This window comes from Diplodia corticola (genome assembly GCF_001883845.1).
Source record: "Diplodia corticola strain CBS 112549 chromosome Unknown scaffold5, whole genome shotgun sequence".
Taxonomy (NCBI): Eukaryota; Fungi; Ascomycota; class Dothideomycetes; order Botryosphaeriales; family Botryosphaeriaceae; genus Diplodia; species Diplodia corticola.
The window spans coordinates 662,213-679,652 of record NW_017971484.1 but is presented as its reverse complement, the minus strand read 5'-3'; the positions used below and the strand labels follow the sequence as shown (position 1 = coordinate 679,652).

Genomic DNA, 17,440 nt, shown 5'->3' with positions numbered 1-17,440 from the left:
CTGCGCCAGTGATCCAACGCCAAATATAAAAAGAGGCATTTTCCATTCAGGGAGCAGCCACACCCGTGGGCAGTGTCGCCAACGGAGTGGTCGAAGGCAGAACGCCGTAGCGCCCGAAAGTGGACCGGTCGACCGAAACGTAGTGCGGTAGTCGCACCAGCAAGTTGAGTTTGTTCTCGATCCACCGGAGGATCTTCTCCGGCGGTGCCAGGAACTTGATGTAGTTCAGACCCCAGAGGTAGCCGATCAAGGCGCCGCAGAGATGGCCGACCAGGCTCGTGTTGGGAACCAGGAAGCTGGTCAGAAGGATAAAGATAAGAGGCGTGGTCCACGTGGGAATCTTGTACGGCCCAAGGCTTCTACATGTTAGCGCCGGATGTGGCCGGGCTGGCGCGTGTCGTACCTGAAAAAGGGGTTCGCCCTGTGTGTTTTCATCGCCTCGGCGGCGAGGAGAAGAAAGACCCAGACACTGCCAGACGTCACCACGGAAAGCGCCTCACAAGAAAATGGACTGCGTACCTCGCGCCTTGGACCGGCGTATTTCCTCTCAAGATGCCTCGCTCAATGATTATGTATATTATGCCGGGCAGAGTCGCAAAGGCTAGTCGGGTAAGCAGCGATTGGGAGGCTGGCTAGCAGAGTGGACGTACGGCCGGAAAACAGGGCAAGAGACACGAGGGTGCCATGTTCGGCTTCAAATCGTTCGAGCAGCGGCGTGATGGCGAGTAGATTGAAGAGAGTGTGGATGATGCCGACGTGGGTCACCGGGAAGGTGTTCAGACGAAACGCTGTGCAGGTTGTTGGATAAGATGGATCTGCATCGGATCGACGGCGGACTTACCGGCGGTTATGGAGACCTGGTCGGGAATCAGGGCAGTTTTCTGACGCAGGGCGGGCGAGATGGTGGTGGCGACGCTCAGAGCGACAATGATGAGCAGAACGATGCGGGTGCACAGCGGCAGACGCAAGACATAGGAGCGCAAGCGCACCGGGTTGAGATTGGGGACGGCGAGAGGCATGGTGTTGCAGGCAGGAACAGTTGGCCCGCCGCGGCCGAGACGACGACGCGCCGGACACGCGCCCCAGATCGCCGACTCGCCGGTCGAGCTCCAGCTCACTCCAGTTCACTCCCGCTCCACATCCACAACCCGAATGAGGCTGCTGTAGCCCCGACGTCGCCGCTCGCCCTCGGAATGGCTCTGCTCAGTAGGCGCCCCTCCGCCCGCTGCCCGCTGCCCGCTGCCCGCGAGCCCCGCTGACCCTCTGCCTCCCCCGAAGCTCCCGCCATCCTTGGCCTCCGCCGCGATGCCCGCATCCTGAAGATTCCGCCCTACCTGTCCGCTCTGTGCATCGTCGTCGGCGTCATCTGGCTGTTCCTGCTGCCATTGAACGACTACTCGCGCCAGACGTACATCTCCGAGAACGCCCTGCTGCCCGGCCAGGTCCACACCTACTTCGGCGGCAGCGAGCACAACATCTTCCGCGCATTCAGGCACGAGGTCCATGCCCTGGTCGACAAGGATGTCTACGAGCGAAATCAGGCGCTGGAGGAGATCCTGAAGTCCGCTGGCCTGAAGACGGCTCGCCAGAAGTATTCCTACAAGGTTCCCGGAAAGAACGTGGTCGGCGAAAACGTCTACGGCGTCATCCAAGGTCCTCGCGCCGATGCTACCGAGGCCGTCGTGCTAGTCGCATCCTGGGAGACGGTCGATGGCGAAATCAACCAGAGCGGTGTTGCTCTGGCCCTCACTCTGGCCCGCTATTTCAAGAGTATGCCCTCCAAGCTACCCATCGAAGCGCCTTTCTAATTCCGATGCGTAGGGTGGTCGCTCTGGTCCAAGGACATAATCGTACTGATCACCAGCGACACCACCGCCGGCTCTCAGGCCTGGGTCGATGCCTACCACAACACCCACGACCCCAGCAGAGTTGAAGCGCTTCCGCTCAAGAGCGGAGCGCTTCAGGGAGCTGTTGCTATTGAGTACCCAGCCGGCCCTTGGGGCCACCGCTTCGACAAGCTCCACTTGCTCTACGACGGCGTCAATGGCCAGCTACCCAACCTGGACCTTTTCAACACTGCCGTTTCTATTGCCAGCGGTCAAATGGGAATCGGATGCACGCTCCAGCGCATGTGGAACCACCAGGATACCTATGAAGAACGCCTCCAGACGATGCTCCGCGGCATGATCAGTCAGGGTCTCGGCCATGCCTCCGGGCCCCACAGTGCCTTTATTCCCTATCACGTCGATGCCATAACGATCCAGACCACGGGCAGTGGCTGGAACGACGAGATGTCTCTGGGCAGAACGGTCGAAAGCTTATTTCGCAGTCTGAACAACCTTCTCGAGCACTTGCACCAGAGTTTCTTCTTCTACCTCCTGATGCAGGCCAACCGCTTCGTCAGCATTGGAACCTATCTCCCGAGTGCCATGCTCATTGCCGTCAACTTCACCATAACGGCCATCGCACTTTGGGTTCAGAGCGGACGTCCTCCAATCCCCGACGAGAAGCCCGCTTCAACCGAGACCAAAGATGAGAAGAAGCCAGACATGACTGTCGTCAGGGAAGGAAGCGACGTCGCCATCGTCCCATCCGTCCTCTTCAAGACCGTGGAGCGCAATCTGATCCTCCCTCTCGCTCTCGTCAGCGGTGTCCACTTCCTCGGTCTCATCCCCCTAACCATTTTCAACCATACCTCGAGCGACGTAAGTTTCCCCCAAACCCCACCACCATCCTCTCCCCTTAGCGGAACCAATGCTCAACTGACTCTGCCCCCAAAAAAAGCACCTCGGCAATGCCTTCATCCTCGTCACCGTCATCACCCTCGCCGCCCCGCCGCTGACGTCCTTCCTCCTCACCCGCCAACTCCACCGCGCCCTCACGACCCAGGAGACGTGCCTCCTGCAGTGCTTCTCGCTCCTCCTCCTGGGCATGTTCTTCTCCGCCCTCGCCACCCTCAACTTCTCCCTCTCCTTCCTCGTCGGCCTCTGCGCCGCTCCCCTCACCTTCGTCCGCCCGCCTTCTTCCTCCTCGTCGTCACGCAACCGCAAACTCCTGCTCGCAGGCGCCCAGTACGCCCTCCTCGTCCTGTTCAGCCCGGTGACGGTCGTGGCCCTCGCGAGCCAGGAGTTGGAGGGTAAATGGTTGCTGAACGTGGGCGAGTGGATGGTGGGCGGTGGTGGTGGCGGCGGCGGCGGTGGCGGCGTCGGCGGCTTGGAGGCCGTCAGGCAGGTGCTGATGCAGGCGGCGTTCGGGTGGCACGTGTGGGGCTTGTGGACGCAGGTGGTCGTGTGGTTGGTGTGGTGGCCGGCGTGGTTCGCCGGCGCGGTCGTGGTCAGTGAGGGCTTCTTTGCTTGATCGTTGTTGTTGTCTTTTTTCTGTCTCCCCCGATTCGAACATATGCGGGGTTCAGCCTTACGTGGGTGTGGTAGATGGGTGAATGGGAGGCTTCGGAGACAGCCATCTGCTGGTAGAGGTTCGGATGGATGGATGGGCCTGGCCTGGCCTGAACCGATGCGGTTCCTTCCCCGATACGCGCGGCGGCAAGAATGGAGAAGGATATGGGGTAAGCAGGCTGCTGTGTGGTGTATAAACAGACACCGATAGAGTATTCGCTGCTTAAGATAGCAATTAGCATGGAATCGATTGGATGGTTCAAGTGAGGCTTCTTCACCGACGCTAGCTGGATGGATGCATGCATGCAAGAAGGTGCCCGCATATCCTGACGAGATGGATGTCCATTGCTGGCCGACACCGAAGCATGCGTGGCTGCATGCGTGGTTTGGTTGGTTGCCACACATTAATCATCACTCCGCCTAAGAGAGGAGGCATTGCACATGCAATTCTATGGAAAAGGTAATCGGTGAGGGGGAGTTGAAGAATACGTCCGCATGTTCTTGTAAGACTCCAAAGGCGGGGCGTCTACATTCAAATACCCACTCCCACTGCCACAACGTACGGGGTAAAGCCGGCGTCTTTCGCGAGATAAGGGACTTGCAAGATTTTCGCAACTCACTGTGGTGGTCGTTTGTGTAACTTAATGACAACGCTCTATCGGTTTCGTCACCTACATCAAGCGAGAAAACAGTATAGTTTAAAAATAGTCTGTATATATCATTCGGTCGTCTTTCTGTCTGTATAATGTCTCTCCAGTAACAACTAGTACGAGAGAATGAATTTAAAAGGCCGGGGGTGTCGCAGTTGTTAAACCGCACGCCCTGCCCAATAGCTGGACTTGCGTTCCAATCCACAAGTTACGTGGTTCTGTCGAAAATGAAGCCAGCCCCCCACGCACCACTGATGCAAAAAGGAGGGAAGTAATAGAGAGAAAAACAGCAGCCATAGATGATCGCATCTGTAGACAGGAATCGAAGAACGGTCCACATCTACCCCAAGACATCGAGCCTTGCGATATGCGGAGTCGAAGGAAAACCAAGAAGAGAAAAGGCACCTACCCAACGTACCAAGCCATGCATATGTACCTTCCCAAAGGAAAGAAATGATAGTAAAAACAATCAAGGAGAAAAGAAAGGCATTACTCATCCGATACATACTTGTGCAGTTCATTGCAGAAGAAGAACACGCCGCCATGGCCTTGCGGATGACGTTACACCTTCCCTGCACGGATAGTCAAGGCAACTATCCGGATGCAGATGTAAATCTAGACATTTCTCGGCCTGCATGAGCAGGGGAAACCAATACCCGAATGCAGGTCATCGTGCAGGTAGGGGCGCAACACCGCGATGTCGTTGTCTTTGCCTTTTCAGCCAGCAAAACTCACTACACTCCTATTCTTGCCGCCTTCGACCATGCTGCCTTCCAGCTTCCTGGTCGGCAGGCTCACCACACTGTCTTTACGCGGCTTATACGGCTTAATGGTGCTAGCCTCGCTCGGCTCGCTGATGGTCGACGGGCGCACGACGTCGTCGTCCTTGCGCTCGCTCCTGCGGCTCGAGCTGCTCTTGTGGGACCGCGAGGAAACGTGGCTCTTCTTGTCATCGTCGTCACGGTGCTTGGATTTGGACGAGTGCCTCGAGTGGCTGCTGTGCTTGCTGTGCCTAGAGTGCCTGCTGTGAGAACTGCGCGCATCGTCACCGTCCTCCCGCTCCTCCTTCCGCGACGAGCGGCGCAGCGACGACCGAGACGAGCCGGCGTTGGAAATGGAGTCGGAGGGCGCGACGGTGTCGAGGTCAGAGGGGCCGTCGTCGTCGTCCCCAGATGCCTTGTTGCGGCCCAGGATGCTGCCGATCAGGGAGGGGGCCTTTGAGCTCTCCTGCGGCTTCGCGGTCGAGGCCTTTGACTTGGTCGAATGCACGCTGGCGGCCGAGCTGCGGCGCTCTACGGCCGAGGGGGCCGTTGACTTTGGCGGCGTCGGCGGGTAGTCTTCGCGGTCCTCGGCGGCGAAGCTGGAGATGAGCGACTTGGCCTTCGATTTGGAGCTGTGGTGCGAACGCGTGCTGCCCGCTGTGCTGCGGCGCTCGGCGCTCTCGTCCACCGAGTCGAGGCGGTCGGCCCTGGAGCGTGAGCTGTGGGCGCTGGGAGCGCTGCTGCGGCGGGCCTCCGAGGCGTGCGACTTGCGGTCGTCATCGTCGTCGGGCCGGAAGCTGGAGATGAGAGAAGGAGCCTTGGAGCCAGACTTGGAAGGGGCTTGCGAAGGGGCGCGGCTGCTCCTGGGCATCTCGGAGATGACGGAAGGCGCGCTGCTCTTGCGCGAGTAGGTACTGCGCGATCCGACGCTCGAGGCGGGTATATACTCGACGTCCTCGTTGCGCTTCGACGCCGACGTTGGCGCCACTGACACGCACGTAGGATTGAGGTTCTTGGCCGTCTGCGGCGCGTTTTCCAGCGCACGCGAATAGCGGTCGCGGCTGTCGGCCGAGCTGTACATGGACTCGGTCTCGCTGAAGTTGCGGTGGGCCTGCTTGATGGTCGTGGCGCCCGACTGCAGGGCTGACACCAGCGTGGGAGCATGCGTGCTGCGTGGGGGTGCCGCCTCGATGGCCATGCGCTGGCGCGGAGCACTGTACATGGATTCCGTCTCGCTGCAGCTGCGTTGTGAGGGCGCACGCTCGTACTGGATCATCTGCTGCACCTGAGACGGTGTGAAGCCGTACTCGGACTGCGGCGCGGCACTGGGCGCTTTCTGAGAAGGCTCCCTCACAGACTGCGCCCTCTGCGATCCGGCTTGAGACGCAGCGATGGCGGCAGCCTCTTCCTTGGCGCTGTCGCGCTCGCTCTTGACCATGGCGTAGGCCACGGCCGCACCAGCCGCGGCACCGATGAGCGTGCCGATGATCTTTCGAGCACCGGCATCCGCCATGAGTTCCGGGTTCAGTTCCTCTTTCGAGGCCCTGGGCACGACAGGCGCAGACTGTGTCCGCGGCAAGCTGGGCGCAACCGACTCGGCCTTGACGGACGGGGCATACATGGAGCCAGGTCCGGCACTCTTGGGTGCCTGGTACGGGACGACGGTCCGGGTGGCTGTCCTCACCGTAGAGCCGCTGACAACGGACTCGTCGTCACGCACGCTTCCGTTGACCGACTTCCGCCAAGTCAGAACCCGGCTGAAGCCGCCGACGGATTGCGAGTCGTCCATGGGGTCGACGCTTTCCCTGAACATGACTTCGATGCTGTTGCCGTCGAAGTCCAGCACGGCGGCGTTGAAGACGCCGTTTTCCGCATCTCGGGTGGCTGGGGATCCATGAGGACGTGCGCCGGCGGTGAGGGCTGCTGTGTAGAAATTCCTCACGGCGATGCGGTCAGGCGCGGAAAACGCAATGTGAGCGGCGCCAGCCTTGATTCTACCGACAGGGTGAGCATTGAACACGGATAAGGTTGGAGGTTGACCTACCCAGGAGTCTCCTGGCAGAGGAAGAAGTCGGCTTCGTCTTTGAGTCCAAAGCCCACTTGGTTCCCCTGCTGTCCGATGTAGCGGTAGCCGAGCGGCTGGAGCGCGGCCAGGAAGAACGAGCAGGAGGTTGGGAGGTGAGAGACGGTGAGGCCTATATGGCTGATCATGATGGTGGAGTACGGGGTGCAGAATGGGGTGGCTGCAAGAAAGAAGGGACGGCTGGAAGCTTCGGCAGAAGTCGACGCGCAGCGGATTTCTGCTTATATCCAGAGCAAAAAGGGATTACTCAGAGTTGCGGTGTAATTGCTAGGAGGCTGGAAAGGATCCGCGCCGTTGTCTAGTCGCAAGCGACATCATGCAGCAGGCAGGAGAGCGCGCCAGGTCCGTCTATATAGCGCCGCGGAAGCCGGCGAGAAGCTGCCAATGGCGCGGGCAGGCGCATTAGCCGCATGGTGCATCAAACGCGCGATTCTCTACGGCCGGGGGGATCGCCTTCCGCAAGGGCCGCGCTGCTGCCGGGAGCTCACGGCGGCATACCCACCGCGTGTGGAAGTTTCGCGGCGTTGCAGGCTGCCACGTCGCAGCGGAAACCCTGTCTGCAGCCGTGGGGCGAACGCCATTGGCCTGCGGGAGGCGGCCGTCCCCATTGTGCTAGCCGCTTCCGCCCAAGGCCCAACCTGGCCCACGACGTCCACCACGCCCGAGCAGAAGGCCGATTTGCAGAGCAGCGCCTTCGATGGGGCCTTCTCAGTCTGGCCCCCAGCACCCAGCTCTCAGCGCCCGGCACCCAGCACCCAGCCCGACGCCCGACGCCCGCCGCGCCTCGATGACGAGCATGACAATGGCTTCGTGACATTGCTCGCCTTCCCGTTCTGGCCCCGGCCACATGTACAGCGCCGACTCGAAATCCGCTCCCACGCCTCGTGGACGCTGCCACGAGACATCTCTCAGCTTGTGCCAGAGGCACTGCCTCTGTCGTGTGCCTACATGCGCCGTCGCATGCAGATTGACGAAGCGAAGCCAGGGCGGGCCCAGGACCCAAGCCCCCCCCACCCGTGCAGAACGGCGCGAGTAACGGCGGCGCCGGTGAGAGGGACGTGCTGGCGATTCGAGGCGATCCAACAGCGAGGATCGCCACTTTGTACCACGTTCGAGCCATCTAGCAACCCCTCGGCGAGCAGGATCTGGGGAAGCCGCGCGGGAGAGCGGCCACCTCTACGTCGATTCGGCGTCAGATGCTGCAGCACCTACATGCATCGTCACATCAGCACAAGTCATGCATGTCAGTCGTGTAACTTTCCGGGGGTGGAGGCGTGGCGGCTACCGCGACTGCCCCCGCGCGCCGAATGGGATGGCGACCCGGCCAACAGCCTTCTACTGATGCGTGCGCTGGTGCTTCGCCTGCCAGCATGATCTAGCCTCGTCTGCGATATATCGACGCGGCCCAAGCCCCAAGCCGGCCCGCCCTACGTTGCCTTGCTCGTGCAAGATTGGCTTTTGAGTCCAAGTCGCACAGCATGTTGTTTATTTAGGATTCGATCGGGCGAAAAAGATAGGGCGATTTCTTCTCGTTGCAACACATGGAACATGTCCAAGGCCGCCGGCAGACGAATGCGTTCTAGAGCCTTGTCTCGCCTTGTCCAGGCATCGCTGTCCTTCTCCGGGCCAGTCGTGACGGACCGTCCCTGCCGTCCCGGTGAACACCTTTCCACGTGTGCAGCTCGCATGCGGCGCCCAGACACTTGTCGTGCGAGATACTACGTAGAGCTGGCACATTCCGTCCTCACGTGATGACAGTCGGAAAAGAGAAAGTGGTAAACTATTACGCGGACGTGGACGTGCCACCGCGCGGCATTCAAGATGCTATGACATAACGAATCGGTGCTTCCTCCTGCACAAACTCCCTGCCGAACGCCTGCCTAGGTATGCTATGTTTTTTCGGATCAATCAGACATTAATATAGAAATGAGAAGAGATAGGGCAGAACCCTAGACTACAAAGGAAAGCCGCAGAGCAAGTTGAAGTGCTTTGCGAAGAAGATGCGCTTGTGAGTCTGTTGAAAGAGCCTGGTGTTTTGGTTGCAAAAACAGAGACCACTCTACAGATCCTCATCGAGACGGGCACTGGACTGGAGCCTGGATGTTGTGATCGCGGCTTCCAATGCATTCCCGTTGTTCCCTTCCCCGCGAAGCAACGCTTCGTCTCCTGCCCGGCATGGCTCTGTTGCAAGCTAGGATATCCTTCGGATTAGATGACGTTCCAAACTTCCTCGGCACCGTGGCAGAATTTGGAGCATGCTACACTAGCACTAAGACTGTAGTTGCTGATCGAGATGGAGTCGTCCTTGAAGTCGTCGGCGAAGTCATCCTTGCCCTTGGCCATGGCTCCAATGAAGACGCAGACGCTTTGGTTGGGATCCAAATCCTCAATGTACTCGCGCACCTTGACAACTGGCGCGTCGAAACTGAGCGTGACCTTGCGGCAGTTCGGCGGGAGGTGATCGGTGATGGGGTTCTTGATAACCTTGAGGAGCTTTTCCTGCGACGTGGTGGACCGGATGGACAGGCGGTGCAACAGTTGCACCATCAAACCAGCGAACCGCTTGAAGGTACGGGGGATGCGGACGGTAGGGCTAACCTCAATGAGGACACCCTTGGCTGTGTGGATGTAGATCTGGAGCCTTCCAGCCTTGTTGATCGGCGAGTCGAGAAGAGTAAGCAAGCACTAGGAAGCGGTTAGTGGCTGCGCTATGTTGAATAGCGAGGTGGGCCTGCAGCAGACCTGATGGGTGATGTCCGGACGCGCATCACTGATGTCGCGGCCCATCTTCCTCATGATACCGATATGCTCGTCGCTGTTGAGAAGCGAATACTTGTCTTCCTTGCCGACACCGGCGCGTCCGCCGTGCGAAGCCTTGTACGTCTCGAGACTGGCATTTGAGAGCACGACAATGAGGCGCTGGGTGTCCTTGTCGCTGTGGGGGATGGGCTGGGCTTGTTCTGCAACAAGCTTCGGCAGATCAGGAGGCGGAAGCGACTGAGTTCCTGTGAAAACATCCATGATGATGATCAGCGAATGGTGTCCCGACAAGTGCGAAATCAGTGAGAGCGAGTGAGAGCGAGTGAGAGCGAAACACTGGCTCAACAAGTATGGATCGGAAGCGGCGTATATTTACAGCGGCCGGTAGGCCGCAGGGTCGGGCACTTACTGATCCTCTTCGTGCCGCGCTTCGCCAGGCGCGGGCTCGGCTGCTGCTGGTCCTGTTGTTGTTCTTGCTGCTCCATTTGCTGCTGCTGCTGCTGCTGCTGCTGCTGCTGCTCCTCGAGCATGACTCCGCCGTCAACCTGGGACGATGATGAGGCCATTGCGCGCGGTGATGCCGTTGAACGGGAAAACTTGGTGTGCTGGGTAGGAGGAGTTCTATTGCTGGTCAGCTTTCGCGGTATATCGCGCCGGACAGTGAAGGTGGTGAAGGTGTCGGGGAGATTGGCGGTCTAGTGTTCTGGTGTTGCGATCAAATTTTACTTTGGCGGCCGAAGGAAGCACTGGCTCGCTAGGTAGGCGGCACGGCGGGGCGTCTGCCCGGCTGCGACGGCGACTTTCACGGCGACTTGACTGTCGCATTCCTCGGCCCACAAACATGGATGCTTCGAGTCCTTCGAGTCCTTCGAGTCGCACATGCATGGTCCGACGGAACAATGCCACGCTAAGCTGTGCTCGCTTTCTCACCGGCACCAACTGACCGAATGTTGCCAGAGAGCCGGCGGATTTCTAGCGTCGCGTCGGCGGCTCCAACCAAAATCCCGCCGACGCGCCGCCCATCCGAGAACACCACAGCACGGGCCGCTACCGAAGCCTATATTATGTAGGTAGTACTGCAAGCATCGATGATAGTTCGGTAATAATGAACATGGGCTTTTTTGGTCTGTTGGAAGACACGCCATTTGTAAGTCTCATGCTTTGTTCATGGAGAACACTAGCCTTGCTACTATATGCGGAGCTAAAGGGATAACTACATGCTTCCACACAGCACAGCAATTATCGCATGTGCCTTGGGTGGGTCCATCGACATCGGTGTTCGCATATCACACGGACTTAACGTAAGTGCTTCACAGTCATCGGAGTTTAACTTGTCTTCTCCGGTCATAATGTATGTGATATAAGCAGCCACGACGCGGGGTAGATTGAGTAGCCACAGCCTGCTTCTCTTCGCAGTCCCTCAAGCCACGAACCCACAGCGAAATGACATCCACGACTCACGCCCAGCCTCTGACTCTCGCCGGCAAAGTAGCCATCGTGACGGGCGCGTCACGAGGCATAGGCGCGGCTGTCGCTCTGGAGCTTGCGAACCGCGGCGCCAAAGTGAGTGCAAAACCAAAGGTGAACAACTCACGGCTGACAGGAAAAAAAACAGGTCGTCCTTACCTTCACGTCTGCTGGCAGCAAAAAGGCCACGGAGGAGGCGGTGACTAAGATAAACGGCCTAGGCAACGGGGCTGCAGCGGCCATGGTGCAGGCAGACCTGCGCCAACTCGAAGCGCCAACGCAGATCGTGGCGGCGGCGACAGCAGCGTTTGGCGACTCGATCGACATCCTCGTGAACAACGCAGGGTGTGAGCTGATCAAACCGCTGAGCGAGGTCACGGCGGCCGACTACGCGCACTGCATGGACCTCAACGTCCGCGGAGCCATGTTCATGAGCCAAGCGGTGCTGCCGCACCTCCGGAAGCCGGGCCGCATCATCAACATGTCTTCGGTTGGGGCCCGGGTCGGGCTGACGGCCGGGTGCGTGTACCTCACGTCCAAGGCGGGGCTGGAAGGCTTCACGCGTGCTCTGGCGGCGGAGCTCGGGGCGCAGGGTCACACTGTGAACGCCATCCAGCCCGGGCCGACCAGGTCGGACATGATAGCGAAGGTGCCGCAGGAGATTGTGGAGCAGCAGAAGAAGACGACGCCGCTGGAGCATCGGATGGGCGAGCCGGAGGACGTGGCGCTGCTCACGGCCATGGTGGCCGAGGCGCAGAGCGGGTGGATGACAGGACAGTGCATATCGGCGTCGGGGGGCTATCTGATGACCTAGGCGCGGAGGAGGGTGGTTCGCAGGTCTCGCAGGTCTCGCAGGTCTCGCAGGTCTCGCAGGTCTCAATCAAACGAGTGAGCAGGTCCGTTTTGGCGCTGCTCTGTGCTGGGGGTGGAGCAGCGGCGAGCGGCGGCTGTCAGGCTGCGGCGGCGTGCTGAGGCCTGTGCCGGCGGCTACTGCCCGTCCAGTGCCCCACGCGAGCCGGGCCCAAACGCCGACTGGAGGAGATCACGCAGACCTGCGACGCGGCCAAGGCTGCGCCCGCGACCGAGCGCCGCCTTCGACGCTGCTGTCGCAGCCGCTGTTGGATCTGCCCCACCCCGGCCATGCATGACACAGGCGTGCCTGGCGCTAGTCAGGAGACAAACTCAAGACACTTCCTCGACGTCTTCGGTGTCCGTCCCCATGCATTGTGGTCCGATTGCCCTCGCCTGCCAAGCTTCAAATGCCGGCTGTCCCTCGTCCGCAGGCCCTGTTAACTCTGTGTTTCTTCGCCGCTGCTCCTTCGTTCCTCCAGCCGGCTGCTGATCCCCAAGCTGCACCGCGTGTTTTTTCCTTCGCTTCACTAACCTGTAGTGCTGGCACTTTGGTACGCCCTGCCTGCCCGTCGTCGCCCAGAGAGCGCTGCGCTGAACCCTTGCGCAGAGAAACATACCATCTTTTAATTCCCACGGATCTCGAGCTGGCCTCGTCGGTGCCTAATTCGCCCCCGAAATGTCGTCGTCGTCGAGCCTGACTGGCAAGGAGCGCTCAAGATGGCCGCCCTTGACCCGCATGCTGCTTTCCGGCGAAGTCAGCGACGCCCCCATCCGCCCGGAGACGTTGTTCGAACGCCTGGATCGGTGGATGGTGAACGAGGGATGGCGCCGCCTGTTCGTCTTCGCCTTCATGTTGTCCCACGCCATGATCTTCAGCTTCGGCATGGTTCACTACGGCCTCAAGGACAATATGACCCAGTCGCGAGACCAGTTCGGTGCCACCTTCGTCATTGCCCGTGCCGCTGCACTGGTCCTCCACTTTGACGTCGCCCTCATCCTGCTCCCCGTCTGCCGGAACCTGATCTCGCTGATGCGCAAAACCTCGCTGAACGGCATCATCCAATTCGACAAGAACATCACCTTCCACATCCTTGTCGCCTGGTCCATCGTGTTCTTCTCCTGGGTGCACACCGTTGCCCACTGGGTCAATCTGGGCCGTTTTTCCGCCGCCAACAACCTGGGCTTCGTGGGTTTCCTCCTGGCCAACTTGGTCACCGGCCCCGGATGGACCGGCTATGTGATGCTCATTGCGTTGATGGCCATGGTCTTCACGTCGGTCGAGAAGCCGCGCCGCGCAAACTACGAGCGCTTCTGGTACACTCACCATTTCTTCATCATCTTCTTCGTCATGTGGTCCATCCATGGAGCCTTTTGTATGATTCGCCCGGACTTCGCGCCTTATTGCAACACTGTCGGTGTCTTTTGGCAGTACTGGATGTACAGCGGCTTTCTTTATCTTGCTGAGAGGACTGCCCGTGAAGTGCGCGGAAAGCACAAGACATATGTTTCCAAGGTCATCCAGCACCCCAGCAACGTCTGCGAGATTCAGATCAAGAAAGAGAACACCAAGACCCAGGCTGGACAGGTAAGCACTCATGTCTCCCCTAAAGTTGAACTAATGCTGACGTGGTGCAGTATATTTTCTTGTGCTGCCCGGAGATTTCGGTCTGGCAATATCACCCCTTCACGCTCACGAGCGCCCCCGAGGAAGACTACATCTCCATTCATGTTCGTTGTGTTGGAAACTTTACGAGAGCGTTAGCAAAGTCGCTGGGCTGCGACTTTGACAGGAAGGAAACCAAAGAGAAGGATACTGCTGTTGTCAGCGCTTCGGCAGATGATGACAGCGTCGATCCTAGCTTGCGCCGGATCTTACCCCGAGTCTACATCGATGGCCCCTTTGGCAGTGCTTCGGAGGATGTTTTTAAGTTTGAGATTGCCGTTCTGGTCGGAGCTGGGATTGGCGTTACGCCATTTGCCTCTATCCTGAAGAGTATCTGGTACCGGATGAACTACCCGCAAGGAAAGACGAGGTTGAGGAAGGTCTACTTCTTCTGGGTTTGCAGGGACTTCGGTTCTCTGGAGTGGTTCAGGTCCCTGTTGCTGGCCATCGAAGCCCAGGACCTGGAGGACCACATCGAGATCCACACCGTAAGTACCCACCAAGGCTCTCGGCTCAGTGCTCCGACTGACATGCATTAGTACCTCACCGCCAAGGTCAAGGTCGATGACGCAGCCAACATCATGATCAACGATGCCAACGCAGAGCAAGACGCCATCACCGGTCTGCGCGCGCCCACCAATTTCGGGCGCCCCAACTGGGACATGATCTTCAAGTCCATCCGCAAGATTCATACCCCTGCAGAAGCCGGGGTTTTCTTCTGTGGTCCCAAGGGTCTGGGCAGCCAGCTGCACATCAAGTGCAACATGTACACGGACAAGGACTTCCAGTACGTTTGGGGCAAGGAGAACTTCTAATGCGTACGTGCAAATTCACGACATCCTATTATCTTGCACGGCGGTATAGGGGTTAGTCTATTTTGGGGCTTGGCTCGCATGAGAAAGGGATGAATAAATGAAATATGATTTGGGCCATTGTACATCTTTGCCCTCGCTTTTTGTTTCAACAGATACCTATCCAGAGCTGGTTATCATGTTCAAGCGGGTTTTCACCATTGGGATTTGTACCGGTACAGCAAGAAGTGGAAGACATAGACGAGAGAAAAAAATTTCATAAAGTGACCGCAATAAATAGCCCATGTGGATCCCGAGGTTCTTGTATAGCTTGGCAACAAGCCGATGAACAATACACGCCGCGTCAACCGGCGAGTGAATGAAGATCCTAAAGGGTTCGTATGTAGCCAGTCAAGACACCAGTACAAGCGTACACAGGCGTCATCGTCAGTATAGGTATCACATGTCGTACGACCATCTGCCCTAGCATGGATATTTTCTGTATCAGGCAGGGTGTTATAGTTTGGCTGCAATACAGCCACGTGCAAGGCTAATGCCTGTCACGGACTACAAATCAACCATCACGGGTCACGGCGCATTGGTCAAAAATCTGACACCAAACGGCCTCTGAAATTTTGTCTCGGTCAGTAATAATCCTTGAATTCCGTCTCCGAGCGCTTGGGGTTCAGCCACTCACGCGCATGATTTCTCCTTGTTGCTCGTTTGCGCATGGGATGATCCGCTTGCAACTGTGTGTGTCACTCCAACTTGATCCGCATCTTGCCATGTCTGCCATCTGTGCATGATAGTTGTGGATGCATGGGCTAGGCAGCAGGCTGATCACACATAAGACGACTGAATGCTCTTCCGAAGCTCTTCGTGACTCGGACACGGAGGGCTACAACGAGAAACTTCAGGGGATGTTGAGTGTGAAGCTTTTCTGTCCGACCATACCCAGACCCAGCTGGACATTTTCTCGCTCGCTGCTACATCTTCCAGACCCGGGCACGTGGCATCACTGGCACGTTTGCAGCCATCAAAAGATGGATCTCGGGCGGAATCGGAATCAGAATATTCCAACGGTGGAACACAGACGAAGAACTTGAAATGTCCTTGGGTGTCATCGATATCCTGCGAGGGATCAGTTTTCGCTCTATTGCCTGTCGTGGCTACGGGCCAATAGCCAGTCACATGCGGGGCAACAGCGGGACCTATTGTGACGTACACGCAGATCACGCACCACCGGTCTTGTATGCGCGCTATGGTATCATGGTATTACTGCAGGAGTTATATTCATCGGTGTGCTCGGGTCGTTCAAAATGGTCGCAGCGCCTCGACCGTGATTTCGGAACACATGTCGCGCAAGTCTGTTAGTTACCGGAAACGGGAGTAAAGCTAGTATAAAGTACATTGCGGGGTAAAAGAAGCTCAGATCCCCCGCCGTGCAGAGCACGTGTGGGGTAGGAGTTCACGTGGGTACGATGTACATACCGTGCCCATCGTCTGGGAAACCTTGAGGTCAGGGTGAGGTAAAAGGTATTCACTCGCAAATCGACACTTCTACACGTGTACTTGGCAGTGCATGTCGAATGGACAAGCACCATCACTTACCACATGCAGTATAACATGGTCTTGACCTGACGTATGAGAGTAGATGGGCCCTGCGCATGCTTGACCGCCATCGACGACGTCATCGACAACATCAATGGAACTCGCCATGACCACAGGTGAAGCAAACTCAAATCAACTGGAGCTTCGAGAGAACGGGTTCGGGAACCTAGTATGCCGGACAAACGCCCCGCACTTAGCGCCAGATGCGAAGCATGATGAATCTGGATCTCGAACTAAGTGCGCTAGTAGTAAGACGCAGAATTAATAAGCCGTCAGGGTCTTAGCCACGTGCAGCCGGAAAGCTACCTCGCACATGTACTAATGTCCTCCGCTACTATTTGTCAGCACAATCGAAGAGTTTGGACGGCACCATGATGTAGCCGCTTAATGCTTCCCTTTCACGTGAAAATCGGCAGGGGCATGTGAACAATAATACTCCCTTAGCAAAAACACCATCGACAGCATATTCTTTTTTGTCGATATGGGAGTGGCCCGGGGTTCGGTAAGTAGTCTCTGTGTTCGAATTCTTTCAGCATTGATCTGACATCAAGATAGAGTCCCCACGGATCCATTAGCAACTGGTTCAATCCCGGTATTATATCTTTTTTTTTGCCTGGATCGATTGGCAGCCGGCTGGACCCGAAGATCGGGTCAAGAGAATCGGTTGAAACCCCAGTGTCATGCCGTTCTTTTTGCCGTCGTGTCGTGTTGAATTGGTGTGGAGTTGGGATAGGGTCAAGGCCCGTGTTAATGGTGGAGAGTTGTGGGAAAATTGGCAACAGCCGAGCGCAGGGCGGGACTGGTGATCGCCAAGAGCGAGAGCGGCTGTTTTTTTTATCATGTGGACATGGAAAGGAAACATGCGGTTGGTTTAGACAGATGAGTGAAGAGGCATGGAGAGAGGCGTGAGTTGGAGAAGATCGTCTAGAGCGCCAAGCTGCCGAATGTGACAGCAAGGATGAGAGTCAGTCACAGGACCTCGCAGGTAGGCGGATCGAGATCGGGAAGATGCTGGTGCTGTTTGCTTAAGTCCGGGCGCTGCCGTGGTGAGAAAAAATCGGAGAGAAAAAAGCGGTAACTATACCCGATCGGACTGCCCGCTGGGGCGCGCAGGCAAAGGAAAAGTGGGTGCCAAAGGTAAAATGCTCCACGTGAATAGGTAGAAAGTGATGACGATAAGCAGAGGTGCTCCGAAGGATGCGTGGCCGGAACGTCGGGGACCACGGATGCCGGCGTCAGGCGCGACAGCATCCGGGTCAGCCGGGCGGGCAGGTCGATATATGAAGAGGTGCTGGAGCGGCGGAGGCGGGCACCAGCGCCGAAGCTGCCATTTCAGGTAGCAGCTGCCGCGCGATGCACGCCTCGCCCAGAAAGTCGCACGCGGTTTGGCGGCCGGGCTTGTATGGC

General features: G+C 57.9%; 6 protein-coding genes across 6 annotated transcripts; 3 read left to right on the top strand and 3 right to left on the bottom strand.

Annotated features, from left to right (window-relative positions):
• Positions 1–46: 46 nt before the first annotated feature.
• BKCO1_5000208 (rhomboid protein 2) lies at positions 47–1,019 on the bottom strand (the record flags this gene model as incomplete). The annotated part of the gene is made up of 5 exons (XM_020276799.1): positions 47–356; positions 404–469; positions 520–601; positions 651–788; positions 842–1,019. The coding sequence occupies 5 exons, from the start codon at positions 1,017–1,019 to the stop codon at positions 47–49; spliced, it is 774 nt and encodes a 257-aa protein (XP_020134100.1).
• Positions 1,020–1,193: 174 nt separating this feature from the next.
• Positions 1,194–3,357, top strand: BKCO1_5000207 (gpi transamidase component gaa1; the record flags this gene model as incomplete). Its single annotated transcript, XM_020276798.1, has 4 exons — positions 1,194–1,206; positions 1,279–1,770; positions 1,822–2,705; positions 2,785–3,357. The coding sequence occupies 4 exons, from the start codon at positions 1,194–1,196 to the stop codon at positions 3,355–3,357; spliced, it is 1,962 nt and encodes a 653-aa protein (XP_020134109.1).
• A 1,405-nt stretch (positions 3,358–4,762) lies between these two features.
• Positions 4,763–7,017, bottom strand: BKCO1_5000206 (glyoxalase family protein; the record flags this gene model as incomplete). The annotated part of the gene is made up of 2 exons (XM_020276797.1): positions 4,763–6,800; positions 6,851–7,017. The coding sequence occupies 2 exons, from the start codon at positions 7,015–7,017 to the stop codon at positions 4,763–4,765; spliced, it is 2,205 nt and encodes a 734-aa protein (XP_020134108.1).
• A 2,080-nt stretch (positions 7,018–9,097) lies between these two features.
• Positions 9,098–10,215, bottom strand: BKCO1_5000205 (nucleolar essential protein 1; the record flags this gene model as incomplete). The annotated part of the gene is made up of 3 exons (XM_020276796.1): positions 9,098–9,574; positions 9,632–9,894; positions 10,059–10,215. The coding sequence occupies 3 exons, from the start codon at positions 10,213–10,215 to the stop codon at positions 9,098–9,100; spliced, it is 897 nt and encodes a 298-aa protein (XP_020134107.1).
• An 877-nt stretch (positions 10,216–11,092) lies between these two features.
• BKCO1_5000204 (short-chain dehydrogenase reductase sdr) lies at positions 11,093–11,930 on the top strand (the record flags this gene model as incomplete). Its single annotated transcript, XM_020276795.1, has 2 exons — positions 11,093–11,212; positions 11,265–11,930. 2 exons carry the CDS (start codon positions 11,093–11,095, stop codon positions 11,928–11,930), a joined length of 786 nt encoding a protein of 261 aa, XP_020134106.1.
• Positions 11,931–12,644: 714 nt separating this feature from the next.
• On the top strand, positions 12,645–14,446 carry BKCO1_5000203 (nadph oxidase; the record flags this gene model as incomplete). Its single annotated transcript, XM_020276794.1, has 3 exons — positions 12,645–13,553; positions 13,604–14,119; positions 14,171–14,446. 3 exons carry the CDS (start codon positions 12,645–12,647, stop codon positions 14,444–14,446), a joined length of 1,701 nt encoding a protein of 566 aa, XP_020134105.1.
• Between the last annotated feature and the right edge of the window lie 2,994 nt (positions 14,447–17,440).